A 19,021-nucleotide genomic window follows, 5' to 3' on the forward strand; every position below is an offset into this window, starting at 1 on the left:
GCTGCCTTCTTGAAATAGAGTTTGGATTAAGAAGAGCTCAGGGCCCCAATGGAAGGCTGTCTGCTTCTCTGTACTGTTATCTTGGTGGTAAGTGCTGCCTTGTTGATGTTCAGTTTGTATTAAGAAGAGCTCAGGGCCCTGATGGAGGGCTGTCTGCTTCTCTGTACTGTTATCTTGGTGGTAAGTGCTGCCTTGTTGATGTTGGAGTTTGGATTAAAACGTGCTCAGGTCCGAGACGGAGGAATGTCTGCTTCTTGGTACTGTTATCTTGGTGGTAAGTGCTGCCTTGTTCTTTTTGGATTAAGAAGGGCTCAGGGCCCAGATGGAGGGCTGTCTGCTTCTCATTACTGTTATCTTGGTGGTAAGTGCTGCCTTGTTGATGTCGGAGTTTGGATTAAGAAGTGCTCAGGGCGGATACGGAGGGCTGTCTGCTTCTTGGTACTGTTATCTTGGTGGTAAGTGCTGCCTTGTTGATGTTTAGTTTGTATTAAGAAGAGCTCAGGGCACAGATGGAGGGCTGTCTGCTTCTCAGTACTGTTATCTTGGTGGTAAGTGCTGCCTTGTTGATGTTGGAGTTTGGATTAAGAAGTGCTCAGGGCCCAGACGGAGGGCTGTCTGCTTCTTGATACTGTTATCTTGGTGGTAAGTGCTGCCTTGTTGATGTTGGAGTTTGGATTAAGAAGAGCACAGGGCCCAATGGAAGGCTGTCTGCTTCTTGGTACTGTTATCTTGGTGGTAAGTGCTGCCTTGTTCTTTTTGGATTAAGAAGGGCTCAGGGCCCAGATGGAGGGCTGTCTGCTTCTCGGTACTATTATCTTGGTGGTAAGTGATGCCTTGTTGATGTTCAGTTTGGATTAAGAAGAGCTCAGGGCCCAAACGGAGGGCTTTTAGCTTCTCAGTACTGTTATCTTGGTGGTAAGTGATGCCTTGCCTGCAGGTTGATGTGCTATGACAGTTTAAGCTTGAATTGAGAATGTCTTTAGGACCAAAAGAATTCAGGGGCTTAACACTAAGTAAAACTCAATGTTACACAAACTAAAACACTAGTTGACTATTTAGGCACTAGTGGACACTAAGTAAAACCACTTGTTGACACTAAAACACTAGTTGAAATTAACGAAAACATTAGCCAACATAAACACGACTAGGTGGCACTAAATAAAACATTAGTTGACACTAATTAACACACTATCTGATACTATGGTGTCATTAAATAAATGTTTCATCGGAAAACGCAATAAACGCCATATTTCACACCATTGTGCGAACACCACTCAGACATTGTTCACACGTAGATAAACACAACATCAAATTAAGTTGTCAGCAAAACGCAATACGATTGTCTGAGGATATATCGCAGATTGCCGAAAAACTGGCGTAGTCTTTATGGTGATTTGGAATTTAAAAAAATTAGGATTGGGTGTGTATAGTGGCATTTATCACATTTTGCTATGAGACTCTTCAAATGTTTCTTTGTTTTCTTTTGTGAAGAGTTCCAGCACATTCAGTCTTGTTGTAACTTGGTTCTTTTTGCTCCTCCTGTGACAGGTTTTGATGGAACCAGCAACGTTCTCGCAGGCAAGATGTTTGGGATTCCCGTTCGAGGGACACATGCTCACGCTTTTGTCACGTCTTTCGCCACTCTTTCAGATATCAAGGACCGGGTATGTATGTCAATCCATTACAATACTTGTAAGGATCTTCATACCAGATTCTATCTCAGTCCGTAGAACAGTCCCCGGAGCTACTTGGATCGCAGGATCGAATCCCCTTCATGGACCCATTCTTTCATCAAGTTTTTTCTCTCCATCACAACCAGTGCCCTACGACTGATATATCAAACGGTGTGGTATGTGCTGTCCTATCTATGGGAAAGTGCATGTAAAAGATCCCTATCTACCAATGGGAAAATGTAGCAGGTTTTCTGTACAGATTGTGTGCTACAGTGAACAAATGTTTGACCTTCATTAGCTGATGATTGATTAAATAAGGTGCTCTAATGGTATCGTTAAACAAAACAAACTTTACAGGACTAGCTCTTGGTAAGCAGAAAATTTTATCAAATTATCTATTAATTTAAAGTAAAAAAACCTGCAGAAACGTGGTTATTGTTTTTTTTACAAAATACGAAGTATTACATGAATTTTTAACGCCAAATTAAAATAAAATTTGTCAATTGTTTTAGAAATTCACAATTGGAGAATTTGGCAAGTGACAGAGCTGGCCCTGCATTAACATGACCTTCCTTGGTGTGCATGTTTATGTGTGTGTATGTGTGAGGTATATAGTTCGGTGGTAGAATGCTCACCTGAGGTGTGATAAGTTGTAAGATCGATCATCCTCAGTGGATTTAACTTTTACCTTCCCAACCAGTGTCCCGCGACTAGTACACCAAAGGCTGTGGTATGTACTGTCCTGTATGAGAAAGAATCCTGTGGCGCTTTTTTGTTTTTAGGGGTAGCCCTTTTGGCACAGCAGGTTTCCTCTTTTTATGTAATGTCAAAAAATAACCATCATGTTAGACCTTAAATAACCGTAGTTTAGAAATATGCTGAGCTATCGTTAAATATTCCTTTCTTTTTCTCTTTATTTTGTATGTTTCTTCTGCAGACTTTGAAACAGAAGGATGGTTCTAGGGTGGTGGACTTCATCGATGTGTGTTCAAAGTGGTGCAGCAAGTTGGCCCCAGTCTTAGGTGGGTAGAAACAGTACACAAAGTACAAGCACTCGCAAAGACTGGTTCTTTCATATAATGTTAAATGAATGTGATTGGATAGGGTATGTTGGAAACCAGTCAAGTTCAGGAAGCCAAGTGCTCACAAAGACTGATTCTTTCATATAACATTAAATGAATGTGATTGGATAGGACATTTTGAAAACCAGTCAAGTTCAGGAGGCTGAGCACTCACAAAGACTGGTTCTTTTATAGAACATTAAATAAAAGTAATTGGATAGGACATGTTGAAAACCAGTCAAGTTCAGGAGGCCGAGCACACACAAAGACTGGTTCTTTTATGTAACATTAAATGAATGTGATTGGATAGGACATGTTGAAAACCAGTCAAATTGTTTGTGAGCAATTATTCTCCTGAAAATGCCATAATGCTAGGATTTCTAAGGAGTAGCTTAATTAAAGTAAATGCTGATAAGAAAGAATGTAACCACTGGTGTAGCCAGGATTTTATGTTGGAGTTGGGGGGGGGGTGGGGGGGGGGGGGGGGGGGGGGGGGGGGGGGGGGGGGGACACCACACTGTCTTTGTCATGTTATGATGTGACAGAAAAATGTACCAGGAGGTTGGGGGAAAAAGACGTGTGATTGGGGCTGCCATGCCTCTCCCCCCCCCCCCCCCCCCCCCCCCTTGCAACACTAGTGAATGTAATTGAAATTCTAAATATGTTAGATTTCAAATTTTCAAGCTCTGCGTAAGTGACATCTGTTTATTTTCCAGATTTCAGAAAGACCATGTTATGGAGGTGAACTCTGAATAAGAAACCAAGCAATGGGAATTCTGATTACATTAGATTTCAAATTTTCAAACCCTGCTAAAGTAGTATCTGTTGAATTATTTTTTTCTCATAGTAGAGCAATTGGAGGAGTCAGTTATGTGAATTCACCATGCAACCAAAGAGCAGGTGGGGGAGGGAGGGGGGGGGATGAATATTCTTCAGGGTTGGGGTTGGACTAGTGCTTCCGTTTTCTCCTTGCTTTCAATGTTTATATACATGTAACTGGAATTCTCATTACATCTGGTTTTAGTTGTTCAAGCTCTGTTTAAATGACATCTGTGTTTTATTTTCTCCAGGATTTCTCACGGACCAGGTGAATGAAGGTGAACTGGCGGCGTTCGTCACATACGCGCAGGCGTTCCCCAACGGCCTTGTCGCCCTCATTGACACCTACGACGTCATCAGAACGGGACTGCCCAACTTTTGTATCGTCGCCATGGCGCTACACGAACTTGGTTACCGAGCGATAGGAATTCGGTTGGACAGCGGAGACTTGTCGTATCTGTCGACGACGGTCAGGCAGACGTTTAAGCTGGTTGCCGACACGTGAGTGTCAATTGTTTTTGTTTTTAAAGAGACATACCCTAGTTTTTAAACACTATGGCATAGTTTTTACTATTGTAGCCGTTTTTGATAACTGAAATCATATTCTACTTAGATTTTATGGTTTAGATTATCATTTTTCCTACATTCGATGTGTTTTTGGTTATACTGGTGTGTTAATATCACAAAATGCATTTCTCATATTTTTAAAAATGCACGTTTTAGAGGGTATTTCACCATTTTAAAGTCACAGACTCATGTTTTACTTAATTGTAACGTTATCCAAATGTGTTACAGGTTTGTAGATTAACTAAACTTATTGTTAATTTTCACAGGTTGAAACTAGGGTCCGTTCCTTTAAATGTTTTTTCATCGCCTCTGCCATGATTTGTTGATTTATCCAGTTACGGCGTTTATCCCTGGGTTTTGAGGGTGGGGTGTACATACGAGACGGGGGAGGGGGGGAGGATGGTTGAAACAAATTCTCAAATTGAAAAAATGATGGAGATACTCGGGGGGGGGGGGGAATTAAAATTGAGCTGTCTTGAAATTGTTTTCGCCAGGTATTCCATCATTCTGCCCACAATATTAGTAAAAATCAATGTAAAAATGCCTGCTGATTCGTTCATAACGCTGTACACTAGTAGTTGTTTGCCAGTAATATTAATATGAATAAATGTTGTTATCCAGGGGCCTAATTCACTAATGTCTCGCAAAATTGCCAAAAGAACGGGCCTAATTCATTATACTCTTGCAACTTTGCGATCTCACAGTGGAATGCTAAAATACTTAAAAAGAGGATGCTTTGTTGTCTAGCAGAGCCTAAGAGATCTTTGTGAATTAGGCCCCAGATTCGCACATCAGCTTGTACAACCCCCATCCCCACCCACACAAAAAATGGGAGCTCATACACCTATGGTTGTAAGCATCTCACCTGAACTTGTGATATATATATATATATATATTTTTTTAAAAGAACGTGTCTTAGAACTTCGCCATGGATGAAAAATTAGGCGAAGTTTAGTATGAAAGGGCGATTATTTCACCCACGTCGCCCCCGTGCATGATCCCTGCTGAAGTAGTGCCCCATGATGGGTTTATCAAAGGCCATGGTATGTGCTGTCCCATCTGTGGGAAAGATCTCTTACTACTAGTAGAAAAATGTAGAGGGTACCCTGTGGAGTTTACTTGTCAGATTTACCAAATGTTTGACATCCTGTACATGAAGTTCATGATTAATTAATCAATGTGCTCTACTGGTGTCATTATATATAATTAACTAGCAGGCATCTATCATCAAAATCCAATAGCCGATGATACTACCCTGTCTGTGGGATGGTGCATATAAAAGATCCCTTGCTGCCAGTCGAAAAGAGTAGCTTGTGCAGTAGCGACGGCGGGTTTCTTCCTTCAATATCTGTGTGGTCCATAACCATATGTCTGATGCCATATAACCGTAAATAAAATGTGTTGAGTGCGTCGTTAAATAAAACATTTCCTTCCTTCTATCATCAAAATCCAATAGCCGATGATTAATAAATCAGTGTGATCTAGTGGTGTCGTTAAGCTATCATCAAAAGTAGAAAGTATAACATTTCCTTACAATACAATCATTTCAGCTCGTTTGTGTGCTTGTATCCAATCACAGTTCAAGCACACTGTCCTAGGCACACACTTCAGCTATTTGAGCTGTCTCTCCAGGACAGTGGGTTAGTTGTTAGTGAGAAGAAGAGGGTGTAATGGTCTTACACCTTCCCACTGAGTTGTTAAAACACTATTTGGGTGGACAGCTGGTACATCAAAGGCCGTGGTATGTGCTATCCTGTCTGTGGGATGGTGCATATAAAAGATCCCTTGCTACTGATAAAAAATGTAGCAGGTTTCCTCTCTATGACTGTCAAAACTGACAGTATGTTTGACATCCAATAGCTGATATTTAATAAATCAATATGCTCTAGTGGTGTCATTAAACAAAGCAAACTTCTATCTGGGTGGGAGTCGGTATCAGGCTGTGAACCTAGTACCAACCAACCTTATGTCCAATGGCTTAACTACTGAGGCCATGAGTAGGGGAGCATAGTAGGTGGTTACAAGTGCCTCTTAACAATGCCACAAGTAACTATTGAACACTCCCCGAAGTGGTCAGACTAAGCCCACAGCTAAAAGCTGATGGGAAATGACAGGTGTGTGGCACGGATAGCCACAAGAGACAAGCACCTGTCGCGGCTGGAGAGACAAGGACTGGGATGTGGAGTTGGATAGCGAAAGAAGTTGAAAGATAGGAGGAGTTGCCCGACAAACGAGTAAAAGGAAAGGAGACAGTGGGATAAAAAGAAGATAAAAACAAACAAACATGGAGACCATTAACTTGAGTTTAAAATTTAAAGGCACTCCTTACGGCTCTAAGACATTCCTAGTGGGAATCCTGAGTAACCATGTTTTAGTGTGGCAGAGCTGTGTCTACTCCATTTAGCTTCATAGTTTTATTGTTTGGGGTAATTTATTTTCCAGATTTAATGTGCCGTTCTTTGAGAAACTGATGATAGTTGCCAGTAATGATATTAATGAAGAAACGATTCACTCTCTCAACCAACAGGTAAAACAAACTTTGTCAGGTTTACTGCATCTCTCACTTATACATTGTTTTAAATGTTTTTATTAATATTGCTGGACTGTTTTAATATTCATTACAAGTTTCTTTTAATTCACTTAGCAATTTTTAATATTCATTACAATGTTTTAATATTCATTACAATGTTTTAATATTCATTATGATGTTTTTAATATTCATTACAATGTTTTAATATTTATTATGATGGTTTTAAATATTCATTACAATGTTTTAATATTTATTATGATGTTTTTAAATATGCATTATCATGTTTTTAATATTCATTACAATGTTTTAATATTCATTACAATGTTTTAATATTCATTACAATGTGTTAATATTCTTTACTGTGTTTAATGTTCATTACAATGTTTTAATATTTATGTTTATTTATTATTATTTTATTTTATTTTTATATTATTTTTATTATTATTATTATTTTTTACAGTGTTTTAATATTACAATGTTTTAATATTTGTACAATATTTTAATATTCATTACAATGTTTTAATATTCATTACAGTGTTTTAACATGTGTTATTGTTTTCACATAGGGTCATGAGATTGACTCGTTTGGAATAGGAACTCACCTGGTAACCTGTCAGAAACAGCCAGCGCTGGGATGTGTGTTCAAGGTACACTTCTCTCCAGTTCCTACAAGCTTGTATGAAACTCGATAGAGCGGGGCTAACGCCATTAGATTTAAAGGGATACAGGGGTCGAATTTTACTTTTGTGGAGGCACGGCAAGTAAAACTCACCGTAAGTCACTGCGATCTACCTTAGCTATGCAGGAGGCACTGATCCTTCCCGACAGGCTTTTGTTTTATTTTTCTTCGTCGTCAAGTTGACATACGCCAGTGTGTTGTAAAATAATGCCAGTTGTGTTTATATATGTTTCTTAAACAACTCGTAAGATATATAACCAAATGCAAGTCTGATGGGCACTATACCAATGAGCTACAATCCCCCCCCCCCCCCCCCCCCCCCCCTCACATCTCCCACGTACAAGTTCTCCCACGTACAAGTTACTGTTGATGGTTAGACATAGCCCAGTGATAAAGTGCTCGATTGATGCATGATCGGTCGTCGGACTATGATTGTGCTCAGTCGGTGAGCCCATTGGGCTATTTCTCTTGTTCTAGCCAGTGCACTATGACTGGTGTATCGATATTTCACTCATTCCAGCTAGTGCATGGTTTATCAAAGGCTATGGTATGTGCTATCCTGTCTGTGGGATGGTGCATATAAAAGATCCATTGCTACTCCTGGGAAAATGTGGATTTCCTCTCAAAGACTGTATGTCAAAATTACCATATGTTTGACTTCCAGTAGCCGATGATTAATAAATCAATGTGCTCTAGTGGTGTCATTAAGCAAAACAGATTTTAACTTTTTGTTAAAAAATTTGATTATCAGCATTTCTGTTATAGGTCAGTTGAAAATTGATTATGGACTACAATATAATGTATTCAAACTGTGTTGTAAATACTGAAATTTGATACTGAACGAAATGTATGCATTTTATCTTTATTTATGGGGCGGGATGTAGCCCAGTGGTAAAGCGCTCGCTTGATGCGCGGTCGGTTTAGGATCGATCCCCCTCGGTGGCCCCATTTGGCTATTTCTCGTTCCAGCCAGTGCACCACGACTGGTATATCAAAGGCTGTGGTATGTACTACCCTGCCTGTGGGATGCTGCATATAAAAGATCCCTTGCTGCTAATCGAAAAGAGTAGGCCATGAAGTGGCGACTGCAGGTTTCCTCTCTCAATGTGTTTGTGATCCATAACCATATGTCTGATGCCATATATCCGTAAATAAAATGTGTTGAGTGCATCGTTAAATAAAAAATTTCTTTCGTTCTCTTTATTTACCTTTATTAGCTAGTTGATATTGATGGAAAGCCGAGAATAAAGCTCAGCGAAGATGTTGAGAAGGTAACTCTGCCTGGGAAGAAGATTGCATATCGGCTTTACGGAAACAAAGGTAAATGGAGAAGAATCCCACTATTGGGAGATATCATTCAATTTGTTTCAAATTCTTGCCTTAGTGTTTTGCTTGGTATGTTTTGCAAACTGGTCACGTTTCACAAAATATTCATAGTTCTTTATCAATTTCTGACACACATCAGTTAGCAGATTCAAGGGGAGGTGCTGGATCCCACCCTAGCAACCTATTTCCAAGGCTGATACTGGAAATAATTTCGTTTGAGCCAATTTTCAGATATGTAGAGTTTTTTTAAATATTACAAAATGTCTAAATTAAATAAAATTTTATTAACCAGATACTAAATGTAGCCACTGCATAAAATCCGGCAGTTAGCTAGTTTGACTATGGGCAGGGTGAGACCCGTTTTCTTTAAATAAATTGATTTTCCATCTCCAACCAGTGCTCTACAACTGCTATATCGAAGGCTGTGGTATGTGCTGTGCTGTTTATGGAAACATGTATTATAAAAGATCCCGTGCTGCTAATGGAAAATGGTAGCAGAGTTCCTCTCTAAGATTATAATGTTATTATATCAAAATTACCAGATGTTTGACATCCAGTAGCCAATGATTTTAATATATCAGTGTGCTTTGGTGATGTCGTTAAATAAAACAAACACTTTAAAACGTATAATAATAAATTGGGGGCCTATCCCAAGCAACTTACGAATCTCAGCTACAGGGGATCTTTTATATGCACCATCCCATAGACAGGATAGCACATACCACAGCCTTTGATGTACCAGTTGTGGTGCACTGGTTGGAGCAAGAAATAGCCCAGTGGGCCCACCGACGGGGATCTATTCCAAACCCAGTTGTTAGAGTGCTCGTTTAAACTCTTTTAAAGGCGTGATGGGTTTATGGGATTGACCCAACCATCACTGTACACATTGGGTTATTTCCCGTTCTAATCACAGCTCCCATTATAGTCATGGTAGTTGCATGATAAGGCCCAGTTTCACAAAACATCGTAAGCTTAATTTTGCACGTAAACATAAATCTACGATTAAAACACAGTTCTTATTACTACAGTTATAGTACCACAAATATTTTTAAAAATACACATATTTCATTTCCATTCATCCTTAAAATGCACCATCTTCTGTAATGATGTAATTTTCTTCGTGAGGTAGATGCCGAACACTTGTAAACGTATGCCAGGTATAACTGTTAGTCGCAGATGTAAACTTACGATGTTTTATGAAATTGGGTCCTGGCCCATAGGAACTTTGCCCATTACTTGAGAACGAAAATATATTGACTACATGTATATATAAATAAGCTTACAAATATGGCTTATGCCCCCTCCATTAGAGATTGAGCCATCCCAAACTCCACCCCATCCCCGCCTCTCCAGAAATTGTCTCTACGGGCCTACCTGAAGGTACTTGCACTTCACTTAGCCATTTACTTTAAATCGTAATAAACTTGCAACGCAATTCCAACACTGCATAACTCTAACACAAGAACTGAAATTTTAATATAATCATGATATCGGCTTTGGCTTAATTAATCCAGGTTATTAATTTATGCTTAAATCTGTAATCTATTGCCTCGTTTAACTTCTTTCTTTTTTTTATTATGCAAAAGACGAACACAGTTATAATCCTAAAGTCCCAAACAAATGTTATTAATGAATTTTTATCCTGCAATCACTGTTTGTATTGAAAAATTATGACGACCGATTAAAGCAAAGTCATAAATGTATACTAGCAGATTATGACTTTTGAAGTCACACGCATAGCTACATTACAAAATTTATCATTTGACCTCTAGGTCATCGTACAATATAGCTGAAATATCAGAAATAATAGCTTTTCCCCTTAATGTTATGGTCTGCAGGATAAAGATAATAACTAGTTAATGACGTCGGATATCTGCTTTATCCTGTTCAGGCCGAATGAGAAATTTCCCATTCACAGGATAAAGCAGATATCCGACGTCATTAACTAGTTATTCTCTATGTTTACGGAACAGCTGAATGGAATATAAGACCTATTATTAGTCCATGGCCCCTTTGTATGAAGCGATCTTAATGTTAAGATCACCAGAAGTGTATAACTATCTTATGCACTTAAGGTGATCTTCGTGCTGAGATCGCTTCATAAAATGTGGCCCTGTACGCATGCTTATAAAACTTTTAAGAGTCCAGACTCGATCTCAAATGCGTCACACACATACAGTTTGTATAGGGTTGTCATGACATTAGCGTCTCAGACTCAATCAGAGTCTCGAGTCTAGACTCTAAAAGTTTTATAAGCACCAGGCCGTGGCCCATGCTTATAAAACTTTTAGAGTCCAGACTCAATCTCTAATGACGTCACACACATACAATTTGTATAGGGTTGTCATGACATTACTGTTTCAGACTCTATTAGAGTCACGAGTCTAGACTCTAAAAAGATTTATAAGCACCAGGCCTGGTAGGGTTTGGTTTTCTTTATGATATATATGTGTGTTGTTACATGCAATTTTTTTTTCTTTCTTCACTGTTTTTCACAGGCCCAGACAGCTCAACAGGTAAATCTAGCTACCGATGCACCATTTGTCGCTGTTCATGTTTTGTATCTATTCCTTTTAAAATTGGCTCTTTTTGTTTAAATATTATGTTAGTCAGAAGTGTTGCACATTAGGTGTCATAGTTTAAGACTTTGATCTAAATAATGATAGATTTTTATTTGGTTTTATTTGCATGAATATTATTAACTCAATTGACTCAGTTATATTATATCATAATGCCTCAGGATATTGAACTGAAATTATATATTTAGCTTTATCAAGTTTGAATTTCGTGGTGATTTACCCATTTGTGACAGAGTTATGGCCCTTAAACATACGAGATACAAACATTGGTTTTTAGAATGCCTCAAGAATTGAACTGAAATTTTCTATAAAGTTTTATCATGTACTGTTACAGATCAAGTTTGAATTTCATGGTGATTTACCCATTTGAGTTATGGCCCTTAAACGTAGGAGATACGAACATTTGTGTTTGGAATGCCTCAACAATCGAACTGAAATTTTCTATAAAGCTTTATCATGTACTGTTACAGATCAAGTTTGAATTTCATGGCGATATACCAATTTTTGATAGAGTTATGGCCCTTAAACGTAGGAGATATGAAAATTTGTTGTGCTCAATAGTGGAAAGGTCTTGCTTCGGCAGTATTCTCAGTTGAACATTTCTTTCTTTCTTAACTGGGTTTGGGTGCTAGCTCAGTGGTAAATCTCTCACCTGAGGTATGATGGGTAGCAGGATCAATAGCCCCCTCAGGGGACTTGTATGGGAGTATTTTCCCATTACAACCAGTAACCCCTTAACTGATGCATCAATGGCCATGGTATATAAACTTTCCTATATATGAAAAAGGCCATAGTTTAAAATGTGCTGAGATGTCATTAAACGAACATTCTTTTCCTTTCCTCTCTCACTCTTGACCAAGTGTTGAAATAACCAAATGTTAGACACCACATAGCTGTAGTTTAAAATGTGCTAAGATGTCGTTAAACAGACATTCCTTTCTTCTCTCACTCTTGATCAAGTGTCAAAATAACCATATGTTAGACACCAAATAGCCATAGTTTAAAATGTGCTGAGGTGTCATTAAACAAACATTCCTTTCCTTTCCTCTCTCACTCTCAACCAAGTGTCAAAATAACCATATGTTAGACACAAAAAAGCCGTAGTTTAAAATGTGCTGAGGTGTCATTAAACAAACAGTGTTTTCCATTTCTGTTTTATTTAAAATTAAAGTTTGTTTTGTTTAACAACACCACTAGAGCACATTGATTTAATAGCCATCGGCTATTGGATGTCAAACATTTGGTACTTCTGACTCGTAGTCAACAGAGGAAACCCACTACATTTTTTCTAATGCAGCAAGGGATCTTTTATATGCACTTTCCCACAGACAGGAAAGCACATACATTGTGTACCATGGCCTTTGACCAGGTGTGGTGCACTGGTTGGAACAAGAACAAACCCAGTCAACTGAATGGATCCACTAAGGTAGTTCAATCCTGTGATGCAAGCACTCAACCGACTGAGCTAAACCCTGCAAATCTCCTTTTTAATTTTATTACATCATAATATTGATATAGGAATTGATCTGATTCTGTGCACATATTTATGTTATAGTTCTCTTATCTACGAGGTATTTTGTTGATATTTATATACTAAATACTAGTAGTAGTATAAGATATATTTTGTATGTATACCTACCCCATGTCTTTGACAAGAACATTTATGTTATGTTTGTTATCAATAAGATTATTATGTTTAGGATTATCTCTTGCCAGAGGGAGCGAGACGTAGCACTCGCCTGATGCGCAATCGATCTAGGATCGATCCCCGTCAGTTGACCCATTGGGCTATTTCTCGTTCCAGCCAGTGGTCTACAACTACAAAGGCTGTGGTATGTACTATCCTGTCTGTGGGATGGTGCATATAAAAGATCCCTTGCTGCTAATCGAAAAGAGTAGCCCATGAAGTGGCGTCAGTGGGTTTCCTCTCTCAATATCAGTGTGGTCCTTAACCATATGTCTGACGCCATATAACCGTGAAATAAAATATGTTTAGTGTGCGTCGTTAAATAAAATATTTCCTTCCTTCCTCTTGCCAGAGATTCACCTAATATTTATGCTTATGACTCTCTCCCTCCCCGTTACAGAAATGATTTAAGGATGTGGATTCAAATATGGTTGTACCGGCCTCGGTGACGTAGTGGTTAGGTCATCTGTCTACAGGCTGGTAGGTACTGGGTTTGGATCCCAGTCGAGGCATGGGATTTTTAATCCAGATACCGACTCCAAACCCTGAGTGAGTGCTCCGCAAGGCTCAATGGGTAGGTGTAAACCACTTGCACTGACCAGTGATCCATAACTGGTTCAACAAAGGCCACGGTTTGTGCTATCCTGCTTGTGGGAAGCGCAAATAAAAGATCCCTTGCTGCCTGTCGTAAAAGAGTAGCCTATGTGGCAACAGCGGGTTTCCTCTACAAAACAGTGTCAGAATGACCATATGTTTGACGTCCAATAGCCGATGATAAGATAAAAAATCAATGTGCTCTAGTTGCGTCATTAAATAAAACAAACTTTACTTTTAGTGTCGAGTTTACAAGTTGGCAGTTGGGTGAGCGACATGATGTTCATGTTGGTCTAAGTCTTGTGGCAGTTTTCCTAGATGTCTGTCACAGCTGATTAATATAAGGACGACACTGGCTTGGTTCGCTTAAATATATAGGGTCGGCTGAATTTACAAAGCCTGTTTATGTCTTACACGCGTGTAACTACATACATTTACGATGCTTAAACTGCTGTGTTTAATAAATAAAACAGGCTTCGTAAATTCAGCCCATTTAACACGCATAAGCTTAGAAAGCTTCATTACTAATGTTTCTTACACACCTGTTGGTAAGAACATGATCCGTTTTTTTTTGATAACACATAATATTAACACACATATGTGTGATAATAATTTAAAGACATACAAGTGTCTGCTTCTTGGTGATCGTGACTAGGGCCGCATTCCACAAAGCGATCTTAATGCTATGATCATCTTAAGTTGATAACTACTTTATGCATTAAGGTGATTTTAGCGCTAAGATTGCTTCATGAAATGGTGCCCAGGTTGCTATTGCTATACCATCCAATGAGGAGAAAAAAAGCAAAGTCAAAATGGATTACTTTATGATGTATTATAAGTTAACTTTAAATTGATTCCTCTGTGGCATATAAGTTGAGTACAAGTGTTTTATAAGTTAACTTTAAATTGATTCCTCTGTGGCATATAAGTTGAGTACAAGTGTTAGGGCTGTAAATATGTTTTAGTGGGAAAAGACTTGAATTTATTTTTAAATATATGTAAAAAATATAATACATTAAAATTCTGTTTTAAAAACAATTCATTGTAAGATAAATGGTATTTAATGGTCACTCATGTCGTATTTATTTATTCATTTATTTATAGCAATAAAATACAATATAACTGATAAACAACACACACATTTATTTATTTATACAATACAATACAATGCAATACAATACAATACAATACATTACATTACATTACATTACATTACATTACATTACATTACATTACATTACATTACAATAGAAAGTTCTGATAAACAACACATACATTTATTTATACATTACATTACAATAGAAAGTTCTGATAAACAACACATTCATAGAGATTATTATACGAGCTTGTGTGTCGTACTGATTTTATGAAATGAGTGTCAGGATTATTGGTATTACCCGAGCGAGAGCAAGGGTAATATATGAAACCCGACACGAGTTTCGTAAAATCAGTATGATTCACACTCGAGTGTAATAATTTCTTTATTATCCACATTATCCAAAATATTATTTTTAGGACCATGTCAAAACGTTTGAAACGTAATTAAAAAGAAACGACGTCATTTTTGATAAGCGTTTACACTGAGGAAGCCACATTGAGTTATGACGTCGCTTCACAAAATTACGTCATTCGCTGTGCACGTGAAATCATTATGACACACGTCGGTCATACTGATTATATTACCCTGAATATCTTGAACTATGTGGATAATAAAATTATTTATACCATACAATATAACTGATAAACAGCACATACTTGAATAGACAAAATGGTAACAGATGTTGAAATGAAACGATAAGATGTCTCTACAACTTGAAGTAAAGGTATTTTAGATTGTTGAATATTTTAGTAGTTTATTTCTTCTGTCATTTGTAATCATTTTTAAATGCCTTTGTTATCATGGCTAACGTGGTTAAAATCATTTAGCTATCAAGGTTAATATCATTTAGCTAGTGTAAGAGAGAGTGGGATTGGGGTGGGGGGGGGCATTTAATATTTTAACCCAAGAACACAATGGGCCAAATTTACGAAGCCTGGGTTGTTGTTTTTTAAAACACAGGTGTTTAAGCAGTGAACATACATATAGATAAACTTGTGTAAGTCAAAAAGTGGCTTTGTAAATTAGACTCAATATGTTTTTGAAATCCGATTTCTTAGGGTGGGGTGGGGGGATTTTGTTTTGGTGTGTTGATTGCGATGCTGCATATTATAGTAAACTAATTCATCTGCTGGTTTAGTTTACTTTCCGTCTTTCTGCCCCAAACAAAACACTGTATATTATCCCCATGCTGGCTTTTGTAGGCTATTTTGCAGTAGAAAGTGATGTGTTTTATTTAATTACAATAACTTTTATTTATCCCCTTGTGCTTTCTAAAACACGCAATCAAACCTATATATAAACATTTTCTCTTAATATTTTCCATCCTTCATAGGAGATAAACATTAATCCCTCATCATTCTTCTTTGGTATTTTCCTCCCTTCCTAGCAGATGAACATTAATCCACCATCATTCTTCTTTGGTATTTTCCTCCCTTCCTAGCAGATGAACATTAATCCACCATCATTCTTCGTTTGCTATTTTCCACCCTTCCTAGCAGATGAACATTAATCCACCATCATTCTTCTTTTGCTATTTTCCACCCTTCCTAGCAGATGAACATTAATCCACCATCATTCTTCTTTTGTATTTTCCTCCCATCCTAGCAGATGAACATTAATCCACCATCATTCTTCTTTGCTATTTTCCTCCCTTCCTAGCAGATTAACATTAATCCACCATCATTCTTCTTTTGCTATTTTCCACCCTTCCTAGCAGATGAACATTAATCCACCGTCATTCTTCTTTGGTATTTTCCTCCCTTCCTTGCAGATGAACATTAATCCACCATCATTCTTCTTTTGCTATTTTCCACCCTTCCTAGCAGATGAACATTAATCCACCATCATTCTTCTTTGGTATTTTCCTCCCTTCCTATCAGATGAACATTAATCCACCATCATTCTTCTTTTGCTATTTTCCACCCTTCCTAGCAGATGAACATTAATCCACCATCATTCTTCTTTTGCTATTTTCCTCCCTTCCTAGCAGATGAACATTAATCCACCATCATTCTTCTTTGGTATTTTCCTCCCTTCCTAGCAGATGAACATTAATCCACCATCATTCTTCTTTTGCTATTTTCCACCCTTCATATCAGATACGTTTTGACATCATAATCAGTGCTTCACTGTAGGCTTTGACGTCACAACTGTTAGGCAATAACAAACAACCGTAACTATTATTTAATCCATGTCAAAAACTAACTTACGATTGTCTTGTTCGAAATTCCAATTGGGGGGGGGAATTCCTATTTTTGAAGGCCTGGATTCCTATGACACTCCAACTAGGGTTGGCATATCTGATCTTGGTATTTTCCTCCATCCATCCATCCATCCATCCATCATCAAATGTAAAGAAAAAAACCCCTTTAATTGACTTGTGGAGATAAGAATTATCAAATTGAATTTATTTACTTTTATTTCACACCTAATAGCCATTATTTGTGTTTGTCTGTCCATCCATCTGTTTGTCTGTCCATCCATCCATCCTTCATTCGTCCATCCACTTATCCATCCATCCATAAATTCTATTCTTTCATTCATTCATTCATGTAACATTGCTTTTACAGAATAATCTTTTTGCATACCCCTCATGCTATCTAAATAATAATAATAATAATAATAATAATTTACTAATGTTTATATATATTACTCAATGACATCTAATTTCGTTATTCTTAGAGAAGAATTAATTATTATGATATTCATCATTATATATTACAAAGGGCTTATACTGTATCTGAAAATAATCATACCATTATTTACACATTCTGTAACATGTTAAAGACAAACAATTTTAAAAACAAAACCAAAGAACAGTAATTGTATAAATTGGTTAAATAATTATTTACTTAATTATTATTTAGAGTGGTGGATGGATGGGTTAGTGGATGGATATTTGAAAGGATGGGTGAGTGGGGGGATTTTGGATGTGGATGGATGGATGAAAATATCAGTGGGTGGATGTATGTGTGTGGATGGATGGATGAATTTGACAGACGATCGGACAGACAGATAGATGGCAGTGTGAGTGGATGGATGGTAGGAAGTGTGGGTGGATGAATGGATGGATCAATAGACAGACAGAAAGATGGGCGAATGGATGCACTAATGGAAAGATGGAAGTGTAGATGTGGGGGTTCATGTGGGTGATGGCTGACTGGCTGGATCAGTATCAGTTATTTTTTATGAATGAGTTTAGTGGATTGTTGTATGGATGGCTTGATGGATTTATTAACGGAGGGATGGGTGGGTGGATGGATGGATGGAAGTGTGAGTGGATGGATGGATGGATGTAGATGGTTTGGTGGATGCATTGTGGGTGATAGGTAACTGACTGGATCAGTATCAGTGGGTTTTTTTTTATCAATGAGTTTGGTGGGTGGGGATGGATGGATGCATTCTTAAGTAATATCACATTGACCTTGCCCTGTCAGATACATCCAGCAATGGCCATACGGGCAGATCCTGATAACACCCTAACCTGGATTATTCGTCCACTACCGGTCCAACTGGAGGGGGATATAGGTTTCATTTCCATCCTTCTGTCTGTCTGTCAGTCTGTCCCACATATAGTTTTTCAGACTCTTTGGGGTTTTTTCACAATGCCTGAGCTGAAATTTTGCATATACATTTTGTGTAGCTTTATCATACATGATAAATACAATACATGTATTATTATGGATCATGTTTTTCTTTCATGGCTGCTTATTTTCTCGTTCCAGCCAGTGCACCACGACTAGTATATCAAAGGCTGTGGTATGTGCTGTACTGTCTGGGATGGTGCATATAAAAGATCCCTTGCTGCAAATCGAAAAAGAGTAGGCCATGAAGTGACGACAGCGGGTTTCCTCTCTCATTATCTGTGTGGTCCTTAACCATATGTCCAACACCATATAACCTTAAATAAAATGTGTTGAGTGCGTCATTAAATAAAACATTTCCTTCCTTCATGACTATTTACCTCTTTTTGACAGAATTATGGTTCTTGAACTTAGGAGATATAATAATTAATTTTGTTTTCCGGACTTTTTGTCGCCATACCTCAAGATATTGAGCTGAAATGTTTTTTTTGCTTTATCATATACTGTTACAGATCAAGTTTGACTTTTATGGTGAGTTATGGCCCTTGCAAAATGATGGTCCTGATAGGGGACATCTATTGCTTTAATTAGCAATATTCTCGGAATATTCTTGATGCGCGGTCAGTCTGGGATTGATCCTTGTCATTGAGCTATTTCTCGTTCCAGCCAGTGCACCACAACTGATATATCAAAGACTGTGGTATGTGCTATTCTGTCTGTGGGATGGTGCATATAAAAGATCCCTTGTTACTAATGAAAAATTTCACAAATTTCTTTTCTAAGACTGTCAGAATGATCAAATGATTGACATCCAGTAGCCGAT

At 37.9% G+C, this 19,021-nt stretch overlaps 1 protein-coding gene across 3 annotated transcripts in view; it reads left to right on the top strand.

Annotated features, from left to right (window-relative positions):
• LOC121376783 (nicotinate phosphoribosyltransferase-like) overlaps window positions 1-19,021 on the top strand; it is a 31,639-nt gene that overhangs the window by 5,173 nt on the left and 7,445 nt on the right. The window contains exons 5-11 of one of the 3 annotated variants that reach the window (XR_005958528.1): window positions 1,549-1,664; window positions 2,611-2,695; window positions 3,805-4,054; window positions 6,563-6,647; window positions 7,217-7,297; window positions 8,547-8,649; window positions 13,757-13,782. Coding sequence is in view for 2 of the 3 variants with exons in the window: in XM_041504556.1 (XP_041360490.1) it covers window positions 1,549-1,664; window positions 2,611-2,695; window positions 3,805-4,054; window positions 6,563-6,647; window positions 7,217-7,297; window positions 8,547-8,649; window positions 11,154-11,171 (738 nt within the window). In the remaining variant the exon portion in view is untranslated. Of the gene's footprint in view, window positions 1-1,548; window positions 1,665-2,610; window positions 2,696-3,804; window positions 4,055-6,562; window positions 6,648-7,216; window positions 7,298-8,546; window positions 8,650-11,153; window positions 11,172-13,756; window positions 13,783-19,021 lie in introns of all 3 variants that reach the window. The other 2 variants (XM_041504556.1, XM_041504557.1) reach the window with 2 other exon arrangements.

Source organism: Gigantopelta aegis, chromosome 7 (genome assembly GCF_016097555.1).
Source record: "Gigantopelta aegis isolate Gae_Host chromosome 7, Gae_host_genome, whole genome shotgun sequence".
Lineage (NCBI taxonomy): Eukaryota > Metazoa > Mollusca > Gastropoda > Neomphalida > Peltospiridae > Gigantopelta > Gigantopelta aegis.